The 12,384-nt window shown below is 38.1% G+C and overlaps 1 protein-coding gene across 1 annotated transcript in view; it reads right to left on the bottom strand.

Annotated features, from left to right (window-relative positions):
- Window positions 1-240: 240 nt before the first annotated feature.
- Window positions 241-12,384, bottom strand: part of LOC128984075 (transcription elongation regulator 1) — a 176,631-nt gene continuing 164,487 nt past the window's right edge. Inside the window, exons 20-21 of the mRNA XM_054403360.1 lie at window positions 9,549-9,774; window positions 241-625 (exon numbers count right to left, since the gene is read on the bottom strand). Coding sequence (XP_054259335.1) covers window positions 9,550-9,774 — 225 coding nt within the window. The 3' untranslated portion in view covers window positions 241-625; window position 9,549. The remainder of the gene's footprint in view (window positions 626-9,548; window positions 9,775-12,384) is intronic.

Here is a 12,384-nt window from a genome sequence, read left to right as displayed (position 1 = left end):
CTTATCCTCCCTTCATTTAACTAAGATTTTAATGACTTCACTCTATCTATCGCAGTTAGCTGAATTTACATAAAACCTGAAGATTAACCGTCGATTTCGACGGGGTTCCACTAGTTTCATATTAAGAGTAAAACTCTACTTGCAATCCATGCAGAGCTGAAGGGTGGCAAAACTGTTACGGCAAACCACAAATACTTGGATTTTTGAAAGATTAATGATGAAATAATATACACAATAATGTGAATCATAACTAGTTTCATTTTATTAAAAGATCTGGTTCTATAAGAAAATGTCTTCTTTACAACAGTAGCATTCTAAATACATGACAATCAATATACAAGTGTACCAACTAATACAGAAATCTAAACTATACAGTTTATCAAACTTAAAACAGACACTAAAAGGTAAAATGTCGACATAACTAAATTGGGTAAGGTAATATAACCTTGGAACAGAACTTTCAACTAAAATCTCTGATTTCAATCAGAGTCTTAAAAGATATAAAATATTTGTATTTCATCATGCTTATACAAATATTAGTTATATAAATTTAAATATATGTTATTTTAACAAAACATTCTTGAGTGGCTGGTCATCAGGCTTCATGAGTTCATTGAAAGTTTATCTGAAACAAAAGTCATGATTACACGTTATGTTCGAATGTATAAACATTTTAATGTTACCCAAGATTGGCAAATGATGGACATGAGATTTTTTCAAGTAGTCAATAAAAATAAATTAGATGTGTTTGAGCGGCTCGACTTTTGAGCTAATTCAAGCCTAGCCTACAAGCTGGAGAAATCGAGCACCAAGTCAGAAAATTGAGCTCAAGTAGAGCTTTTACGGTTATTGTGATGCATTTACCTTTGATATGGTAGTTATTTAATTTGTTTAGAAATACTTACATTTGAATTGGCTAGTTAGAATTTTTCATTTGCATTATTTTTTTATTTACTTGATAAACACCAGTAATAAATCTTAACTTAGGCCTAAAATGGAAACTCCAAATTTACAATACTAAAATCTAATTTTATTCTATGAAAATACAAATCGATAATAAAAAATAAAAAAATTACTTACAATCGGGTTTACAACATGGGGAGTTGAATTTACTTGAAGTTACTTAAAGCTTATATGCTAATACAATGTTCTCAATTTAGGCTCAGGGGTTTGTTACATGTTCTCTGAATCTCAGGTTGGGGTGATCGGGCAGCGTCAGAATTTAATCTTGTGGTTTGGTTGTTTGGTTATTAAACATAAATCAATAGTCCTGGAGAATGAAATATCTAAAAAGTTATAATAAATTGTAATAAAGACTCAGTAGCAGGTTATGACTAAAACTTGAGATAAAGTTGACTGTTGTTCAATGTTTTGGTTGATGTAATAATTGATCTTTGGATAGGCTACCTTCACATAGGGATTAACAGTTCAAATTTGGGTAATTATTAGGGGTCTTCGGTACAGAAAATTTAAGGTCGATACGGTACACGGCTACCAGTAATTTTGCGGGTTTCTCCTCAGATTGAAACCATTATTTTAAATTGTAATACATTGACATTACTACAAAAATGGATAGTATCCTACATTCATGGTTTTCTAACAACAATTAATTACTGTCCCACACATTATTAAAACCTTTTCCTTCTTACGGGATTGTGTCAAGAAAGAAATCAACAAAGTAAAGATAAAGGCTTCACCTATTGAGTACTTGCCTTGATAATTGGGGTCTGCGGGTCAGACTTTTTTTGGTTCGGGTTGGGTCAAGCCAAAATTGTTTTATTTATTGGATTTTTGTTGTTGTTTGAACTTCTATCTAAGTTTATAATATTTCTTGATAATAAAATATGGAAAAAGTTGTATTTATGTATATTATTTCATTTTCATATCTTATTTAGAGCTTGGGAATTGCCTTAACTGCAAGAAAGAAGAAAATAAAAATCCTATGTTTCAACAATGCAATATTCCCTGCCTCCTAACTACCTAAGTACAAAACCTCACACTTGCAATAGCATTAGTAGGCTAAACAAAATGACAAGTCGAGAACTCATTGAAGATAAGATGTTGTGTAAACTGATTAACTATAAAACTCTAAAATAGTAATTGACACATGGTTTATTTACCATACACATGGTTTGTTTATGGTATGATTAGTAAAAGCTGTAAAAACTATATATCACGTCATACAGTAGCATAGATAGAACTACAGCAAAAGATAGAAATCTAGGGTCTGGCGCTGTAACCTTCGCCTTTTTTTTTTGTAAGGTTAAGCCTTCTTAACTTAGGCCTATTTTAAATTTTACATTATACTTTTACTGTTTTAAATTATTGATTTTCTGTACCCATCTATGACTGAGCTGAGCCCTTGTAAAAGTTTTTAATAATAGAAAATGTTTATATATGATGACTCTAGAATTCGTTATATTGAACATGTTTAATCACTAGGTTTGGCTACTTATCAGTTTTTGTGGTGTTGAAGATCTACGGCGTCTTTATGGCATGAGTCTAAGTTACAAATTTAGCCTAATAGGCTACAACATCATTTTGAATCACTGATTTATTTTACTTTTCACTATTACATTTTCGTAGGCTAATTTATGCTCATTATATTTCCTTGATTTTCTTTCATCTTAGAGCCTACATTACACGATGCTAGAGATTTACTTTAATTAAGAGATCAACTCAGAACATCACTCATGAAAGGTTTCTCCAGAAGTGGACGAGTCTACCGTTACCGGTCACTGTCCTCTATTCAAGAACGCATATTGCTTCAATTTTTTTTAAGTTGTTACAAATTTTGCAGCATAGCTAGACAAAAATCTAAAAGTCATTCTATTTTAATTTGGCTTTTATCGGACCTGCAATTCTCGAGATATTTGCTTTTATAATTTTAACTATTTCCCCATTCATCAATCTTTTTTCGCGCCATAACCGCCAAATTAAAAACCATTCCTACATTTTATATAGTTTAATTTATTCTTTATGAAATGTATATATCGTCTTCAGAAACAGATTTAATCACTTTCATCTGATTTAAATTTTTTGATTAGACTTTCAATTTTCGAGTTAATTGCATTTTAGTCACGGACTATTTTCTTAGTCAATTTTGCTCCGCGCAACGTCATAGCGGTTTAACTTAGACATTGTAAATTAATATTTTAAATTTAAATTTTTTACTTAATTTTCTTAATTTGTCCGATCATTTTGATTTTTTAACACAAGTTAGGGAATTTCATATGATTTTATTTGGTAACACTTTGAACTCGATAAGACAAGTAGTTTTTTAGATATTCAAGTTATTCGATACGTCATTTTTCCACAATAGACCTATTTTAATTTAGTCTAACATATGATTTAAACAGATTTTGACCTCCCTGACAATTCATTACGAAGGCTCTGTTCAATATCAATCTTTTAGATAAAATGCTTTGACAGCTGAAAGCTTGTATCGTTTTTAACTAAATTTTTATTTTAGTCTCAACTTGGAATACCCGTTACAGCGCACACGGTCAATTAAAAAATCGGCCAAAAATAAACCCCCCTTGTTTATGTCTAGGAGCACACGTGGCGAATGTTTAGTCAAGAAATGGATGTTTTGAGTGCGTTTAAGCTATCCTAAAATGGACTTTGTTGAATTAACCTGTGTTTGTGCTCTTCTAATTAGATCAAAGAAAAAAAGAAGACAACTTAAATATCGGGTTTATCCGATCCGATAGTAAGTCAGAGACTTTTAAATCGACAGTTTTATAAACTATACACTTTACGTGATGACAGTAAAATGTTCTTTAATTACTATAGAATGTCTGTTGAAAGTTTCAGTTTTTATTATAACAGCTGTGGCCTTTTTTAGCAAAGAAAACAACCACAGCCACCTCTAATACAAGGCCGCGGTGAGCGAAAAGTGGCAACGTCGCATCTGTGTCTTGGCGCACGGTCGTCTTACCATTACAGTGAATGGAGGAGTCGCGTACCGACGTACTTATTCACGTTTCTATTACCCTTAATCATTAGTAATGACATTGAAATTGCTACTGCATCATAACAGATAAATTTGTCGTGCCTGGGTGCAAGAGTAATTACGAAAGCTTGATTAAAACTAATAAAACTAAAGGATACATGCAGTGTTTTAAGATTCCAAGTGATCCGGCGCGTAAGCAACAGTTGACTTAGTGCTATTCCTCAGTCAGATTGGACACCTTCAAAAACAATACTCGTGTCTGCTTGAAATATTTTCACGAAGATGACCTTAGTTTTGTGGAAATTACAAGAATTAAGACATTAAGACAAGAATTGATTGGTGCGAATATAGACGCGAGAACCCAGTTTTAGGTGAGAATGCCGTACCTAGACTTTTTCCCAATTTACCTTCGTATCTTGATACACGAAAAAAGACAAAGAGGAGAAAGACTCCCGATGAAAGGAGACAAAAGGAAGACAACAGGATGAAGAAATTCAACCAGCAAAAGAAAACGAAATATCGGGGACTTTACATCATTTTGCAACAATTAAGGCCGTATATTAGCACATAATTAATAAATAAATAACAGTAATAAATTTACGCAAATAATTAGCGACTGCGTCATTTTGCACATTATAATGAATGTGGAAAGCCATATGAAGGCCTAGCTTCTGAGATTGTTTCCACAATGGCGTATTGCTAAATAATTATTCAAAAGAAATAAATAATTCAGTCAGTAGGCCTTCAAACAAGAAAAGAAAACTTAAAATTTTGTCGTAGCTATCTAGACTTATGGTTCGTCAGGTAGGCTAAAACAATAATATGAATATTTAAAATTGCAAAAAATTTTTTTTTTTAAACCAAGATTTTTTATATTTTACTCCTTCATTTGTAGATGGAAGTTTTATAAGACATTTCCACTTTCGTTGCAATTATTAAAATACGATAAAATGGTTGATTTTTTAGTCGACCGTGTGCGCGGACTGATAACAACCTGTACGTTCCAGATTTCCAGGCGACAATCGCCTCGCCTATGAATCTGCAGCAAAACCCAGATTTTAAAATGGGCGCAATTCTCGATCACCTGTGTGCACGCTTCCTACATGATGCACAAATCGGCCGATGAAATAACCGCCTAAAAATAATTGCTCGTGTGCCCCTAGCCTAAAACAACTAATTTTGATAACTAATAAACTAAAAATCCATAACCTCAAGTCACGATATTGTTTATATCACAATTAATTAGGTACCCTAAAAGGAACTCTTAACTAATTAATATTTAGAAGATTATATTCAATCAAGAGAAAAGAAAATTAAATGCCAACTTGGCAACATAATGCAGAGACGCTAGTGCCATAATTAGCAACACAAGTCAATGTTTTTAAACTGTAAGTCAATGTTTTGAAACTGCAGGATCTTTTTATTGGAAGGGCAGTGGGATGTAAACAAACCATAAATCCCTCTCACCAGCCAGGCAGGGGGCACTCAAGGTCATGGACCCTCCCCCTCACCTCTTCCACCACCCGGTTGCTCCAATTGCTAACAAAATTGTGTAACGAAACAAGGAAGTAGCTGACAAAAAGATATATTTCTTTATTAAAAAACATAAACTGTTACTAACAGATTATTTTCTAAGAAACTAATTCATGGTAGTTGGTGTCTTGTAAATATTTTATTAGAAAAAAGTAGGGATGGTCAAGTCTCGAAATTTCGGGAAATTTTCAATCTCGTTACACGAGACAAGATTACTTTTTGGCCGAGATTTTTATCGAGACGAGAATAAAAAAAAAAAAAAAAAAAAAAAAAAAAATTAAAAACGCCTGCAGAAAGTCAATGCAATACCCGCAATACAGGAGCGTGTTGTAGTTGCGTTTCCTTTTCGAAGGCGTTCTTATTTAATTAATTCTTTTAATGTAAATATTACTTTTATTCTTTTAATGTAAATATTACTTTCATTATTTTAATAATATTACTTTAATAACATTTGAGAAGTTTTGTTAAGTGCAAGCAGTGTGAGGAATGTTTTATTACTATAAAAAAAGTCAAAACAAGTAACTATTTTATAAAAATTAATATTGCTTTTATTTTATGATTTATTTTATTTTAGGATAAGTTGAACTCTATCCTAACTGATATCACCATGTTTCCTAATCGTAGGCATTTTTAATAAGTTAGGCGTGATTAATAAAAAAATGTTATGCTGATGTTATTTAATGAAAGATTGTAAATATTCTTGCCTATTATCATTATTTTAGTATTTAAACAGTCATCTAACAATGTTACAAAATCAGGTAAAAATTTCGAACGTGCATTTCCCGTTGTGTATGAGAAGAGAAATCTCGTCTCGATCTCGTCTCGAAATTTTATGAGAAATAAAAAATCTCGTCTCGTCTCGTCTCGAACTAAAAATCTAATCTCGTCCATCCCTAGAAAAAAGTCATTTTAGTATTGTAAAATAATTTTGGACTGCAAATGGTTTTTTTATTGCATCACTACCCTAGTATTCCTAGTAATAAATTATGAAGATCGTAAACAAACATCTGATAAGCCTTTTATGAGCTCGGAACCAACTGCTGATAGTAAACTGAAAGTAGTTTATAATTATAATAGGATGCGTAAAATGCTGTACCAAACTGATGACGATTATATTAAGCTTGTACCATACTGACTATTTCGGTGTACCGACTTTTTCGGTGTACCAACTTTTTCGGTGCACCGCAGACCCCTAGTAATTATATATTACTTAAAATTCTTCTCAAGACTGAAATAGTTTCTTGAGGTTAAAATTTAGTATAACAGTTCAAAAAGTTGTGGCCTAAAAATGTTCTAATGGCTTCCAGGTAAGGTTTTAAAGGAGTTATCTTACCCAATTTAAATGACTTCTACCTTTGACTATTAATACAACTTCTGTATCCAATAGTCAACGCTTCTACACAGGTCAAAATATTGAATTAAAGTACTGTACAAAATATTGATGTTTATAAAAGGTATATTATATGAATGACCTGTGAATCTTCTTTCATAAATTTTAATCACTTTGACTAAATATAATTTATGGGGACAAATTGTGAAATCAAATTTTCTAAATTATTTAAAATTTCAATTTTCAAATCAATAGAATAGAAATTAAATATAAATACATTTTTTTAAATTAAACTAGCCAATTAGGGGTTTTTTAATCATAAAATCATCATTGACAGCCGCGGTTACGGAAAAGTCATCGATGTTAAAGAAACATTGATTTTACTCAGGACTGTTTTACATTGTTTTTACTCACTCACAACTCATATTTTATTTACATTTTTAAAGTAAACGCAAACACATTTTAATAATTAGAAACATATGACTTAATAAATCATTTATGGCAAAGTCTAACCAGACGTGGTCCAATCATGAACGTTTCCTGTGGCCGTGTAGACATCACCGTCGTCTCCCGTGGTCTCGGAAATGTCATCCTCATCGTCTGCGATCGCGGCTAAATCATGAAAAATTCCCGTGGCTGTGTAGACATCATTGTCTCCCGAAGTCACGGAAACGTCATCGTCGTCGTCCGTGATTGTGGCAAAATCATGATCTTATGATCTTTTCCCACGGCCGTGTAGACATTAACATTGGCTCAAGTCATGATCGTATTCCCGCGGCCTTGAAGACATCGTCGTCTCCCGCGGTCATGGAAACGTCATCGTCCGCGATTGCAACATAACCATGAACATTTTCTGCGGCCGTGTAGACATCATCATCGCCTCCCATGGTCACGGAAACGTCATCGTCGTCATCCGTGATCGCAGCAAAATCATGAACATTTCCCGTGGCCGTGCAGACATCATCGTCATCTCCCGCGGTCACGGAAACGTCATCGTCGTCATCCGTGATCGCGGCAAATCATGAACATTTCCCGCGGCCGTGCAGACATCGTCGTCGTCTCCCACAGTCACGGAAACGTCATCGTCGTCATCCGCGGTCGTGGCAAAATCATGATCTTTTCCCAGGGCTGTGTAGACATCATCGTCGTCTCCAGCGGTCACAGAAACGTCATCGTCCGCAATTGCGACAAAACCATGAACATTTCCTGCGGCCGTGTAGACATCATCATCGTCTCCCGCGGTCACGGAAACGTCATCGTTGTTGTCCGCAATTGCAACAAAACCATGAACATTTCCTGCGGCCCTTTAGACATCATCTTCGTCTCCCGCGGTCACGGAAACGTCATCTTCGTCGTCTGCGATCGCGGCAACATCAAGTACATTTCCCACTGCCTTGAAGACATCATTGTCATCTCCCGCGGTCACGGAAACACCATCGTCAATCGTCTGCGATCTCGGCTAAATTATGAACATTTCCCGCGACCGTGTAGACATCATCATCGTCTCCCACGGTCACGGAAACCTCAACATCATCGTCCACGATTGCGACAAAACCATAAACATTTCCCGCGGCCGTGTAAACATCACCATCCTCTCCCGCGGTCACGGAAACATACTGAATTGTTACACATTCCATTACCCAAAAATAGTACTTTTAGAGTAAAACTTACTTAAAAGTTTATTACACTTTTAGCTCCTAGACAACAGTAGTTGTAAGTAGGGATGGACGGGTCCTGAAATTTCGGAAATTTTTCGGGAAAAAAATATTCCCGATTATCTGGACGGGATAACATTTGATTCGGGAATTTTTCGGGACGGGATTTGGTCCGATCGCCGGCGATTTTGCCGCTTCGCGAGTGCCGATGACGCCGCTATTGCGAGCGATAGGTCCGCGAACGCAGGAGACGAAGTCGTTTCGACGATTGCGCCGTGACCACGCAGTCATAACGACGATCGCGCCGTGACCGCGGAGTCATACCGACGATCACGCCGTGACCGCGGAGCCATACCGGCGATCGCACTGTGACCTCGGAGTCATACCGACGATCACGCCGTGATCACGGAGTCATACCGACGATAACGCCGTGACTGCGGAGTCATACCGACGATCGCGCCGTGACCGCGGAGTCATACCGACGATCGCGCCGTGACCGCGGAGTCATACCGACGATCACGCCGTGACCGCGGAGTCATACCGACGATCACTCCGTGACCGCGGAGTCATACCGACGATCACGCCGTGACCGCGGAGTCATACCGACAATCACGCCGTGACCACGGAGTCATACCGACGATCACGCCATGACCGCGGAGTCATACCGACGATCACGCCGTGACCGCGGAGTCATACCGACAATCACGCCGTGACCACGGAGTCATACCGACGATCGCGCTGTGACCGCGAGTCATACCGACGATCACCCCGTTACTGCCGTCATTTTGACGATCGCACCGTGACCGCGAGTCCTTTCGACCGCAAGTCACAAGTTTCTATAGGTACCTGAAAAATTGTTACCCATTTTTTGGTTTTTATAGATCAGTGCCACAAACAGTAAAGATTGATTTCGTATGCCTTTTTTGGTAACTGCAATACTCAAGACTAGCCTATCTTTTTATGCACAGAAAAAAATCCCGTCTCGTCCCGTCCCGAAAATCGGGAAGGAAATAAAAATCCCGTCCCGTCCCGAACTAAAAATTCAATCCCGTCCATCCCTAGTTGTAACACTCACTCTACTTGGTGGTGCGGCGTGAGGGCTCTGATGCTGTGGGTGGAGGTGGAGGTCCACGTTTCTCCAGATCCTCCAAGTAAGCCATCACCAGTTCATGTCTCTCCTCAGGAATGTGATCTAGCTCCAGATATCTCTTGTCTTTCTTCAGGATCTCTTCTATTTCCTTTAATGACGAATCGTTCTCTTTCACAAGGGACAGCGTTTTATGGGTAATCAGCTTTGTCTCCTGAAAATATTGTATAGTCAACATTTTTGTAAAGATCAATGGCAATAGCACAAATACAGCATGAAAATCCTTTCATAATATCCTCAATGAGAATCATGTCTCAAGTTTTCACTTGAAATATATCACCAATATCATATATAATTTACAAACCACTGTGGAGCACTGCTTGTCGCATAGTCACCTTCAGCAAGGTAAGATGGGCTATTAGTCTATTACGACCCTTAAAATCGCCGGGTCCTGACGAGGTAAGACCTGTTTGCTTACAGGAAGGTCAAGACATTATTATTCACCCACTCTGCTTACTTTTCAGAGCAAGCTTAGCCTTAGGACACATTCCCTCAGGGTGGTGTAATTCTCGCATTGCATTTATTCCAAAACCAGGGAGGGATAGTTACACTGATCCTAAGTCATTTAGACCCATTTCTCTATCTTCTTTCTTCCTTAAGATCCTAGAAAAATTGGTCTTAGATACATGATGGATACAGCTCTCAGGACAAATCCTATTCATAACAATCAGCATGCGTATGTCACAGGAAGATCATGCGAGACCGCGCTGCACCAACTCGTAAGTAAGATTGAGAAAGCTCTAGAGAGTAGCGAAGTGGCCCTGGGTGCGTTTCTTGATATTCAGGGTGCTTTTGATAACACTGGCTTCACGAGATCGTTTGAAAGTGGATTGAATCCTTGCTTCACAGTAGGAAGGTCAGGCTCTCACTCCATAATGACACGATCGAGGCAATAACTACTCGAGGTTGCCCCCAGGGTGGGGTTCTTTCTCCCCTCCTTTGGAATTTGGTAGCAGACAAACTTATAAGGACCCTTGATGAAAGCGGGGTTTTCGCCTTAGGTTACGCTGATGATGTTGCAATCCTTGTGGTTGGAAAGTTCCACGGAACCATAACTGACCTTATGAACAGAGCTTCAAGGGTGGTAGACCGTTGGTGTCTGGAAGTTGGGCTCTCCATTAATCCCAGGAAAGTCGTAATGGTACCTTTCACAAGAAGGAGGAAACTGGAAGGGATTGGCCCACTAATACTACAGGGCACTGAAATAGAGCTGCAGAATCAGGTGAAGTACCTAGATGTAATTTTGGACAGATTTCTTCACTGGGGACCACATCTTCAAAAAGTTATTGAACGCGGTAAGTGGTCCCTGGGCATGCAGGCGGATGGTAGGTGGAACATGGAGGTTACAGCCCAGACTCTTGCACTGGCTTTATGTATCTGTTGTCTGACCCGCCCTTACATATGGTTTGCTTGTGTGGTGGCCAAAGATGGAATCTACTGCAGCTGTCAAAGCTTTAGCAGGAGTTCAGAGCCTTGCTCTTATAATGATGACTGGGCAGTAAGTAGCTGTCCTGGAGCAGCTCTAGATTTTCTGCTTGATATGCTACCCATCGACATTTTCATCAAGGTGGTAGCAAGAAAAACAGCCCTACGCCTCGGATGCGAAAACTTATGGATAACCACAGGAAACAATAAAGGGCACTCCAAAATTGTTCAGGTGGTACAAAGTGATGAGTTGGACCTGCCTTCAGATCACATGTCCAAAAAATACTCCTTTGGAAAGCCTTTCAGTACTAATACCAGATAGGAAGGATTGGTCTGGCGGAAAAGGGCCCATCCCCACAGGTGATTTAGAATGCTACACTGATGGTTCTAAGATTTAAAAAATGGGGGCACTGGAGCAGGTGTGCATTGGATAAATTAAGGCACTGGCATTTGTCTTCCCATGGGGGTGTACCCAACTGTTTTTCAAGCGGAGGTCACTGCCATCTTGGTTTGTGCTTGAGAACATCTTAATAAAGAGATCAGAGACAAAACAATCGATATCTATACTGATAGTCAAGCAACCTTACAAGCACCTTATTAAACTAAACTCTTACGAATTCAACTGTCGGCTTGTGTGGGACTGCCTTGCTTCTGTGTCTGAGTTGGGTAGGAGAAATGGTCTTACGTTCTGCTGGGTGCCTGGACACTCAGGCTTAAAAGAAAATGAAGCTGCAGACGGATTGGCAAACACTGCCTTTGCGACAACTATGATAGGCCCACAACTCTTCTGTGGCATTTCACGAAAAAGCGCATGTTCTTTGATTGCGTCATGGGCCAAAGAAAAGCACCGCAAACGCTGGGTCGACACTCCCCTTCTTAGGGTCAGCAAGCTTACTCTGTTTAGGCCTTCCAAAAAGGTTGCCTCTGACCTCTTGAGACTAGACAGATCAACTAATTGTAGAACTGATCACTAGTCTCGGGCGATTCAGGAAACATTTACAACAGATGGTCTTATTTGATGATGAACCGATCTGTAGGCACTGTGTTAGGTCAGAAGAGACAGCCGATCACCTGCTCTTTGATTGTAACGAGCTCTCTGATACTAGAATGATAACTCTTGGTAATTTGAAGTACTGTAATTTGATGAAGTGCTTTAAGGTCTCGACCTGCCCCTGTTAGAAAAGATAAGATAAGATAGACAAACCACCACAAGTAGACCAGTAGCTGATAGAGGTGATATTTGCTACATGCACAATATTAAATTGGTTTTACCCACAGAAATTTTCGTGCTATTTACCATTTAGTTAAGGAGATCTCACTCACACCTTAAAACGTCATT

This window comes from Macrosteles quadrilineatus, unplaced genomic scaffold (genome assembly GCF_028750875.1).
Source record: "Macrosteles quadrilineatus isolate MER2022 unplaced genomic scaffold, UCM_ALF_1.0 Scaffold_1__1_contigs__length_201487025, whole genome shotgun sequence".
NCBI classification, from domain to species: Eukaryota; Metazoa; Arthropoda; class Insecta; order Hemiptera; family Cicadellidae; genus Macrosteles; species Macrosteles quadrilineatus.
The sequence above is the reverse complement of the archived record's forward strand: the minus strand, read 5'-3'. Positions and strand labels throughout refer to the sequence as shown.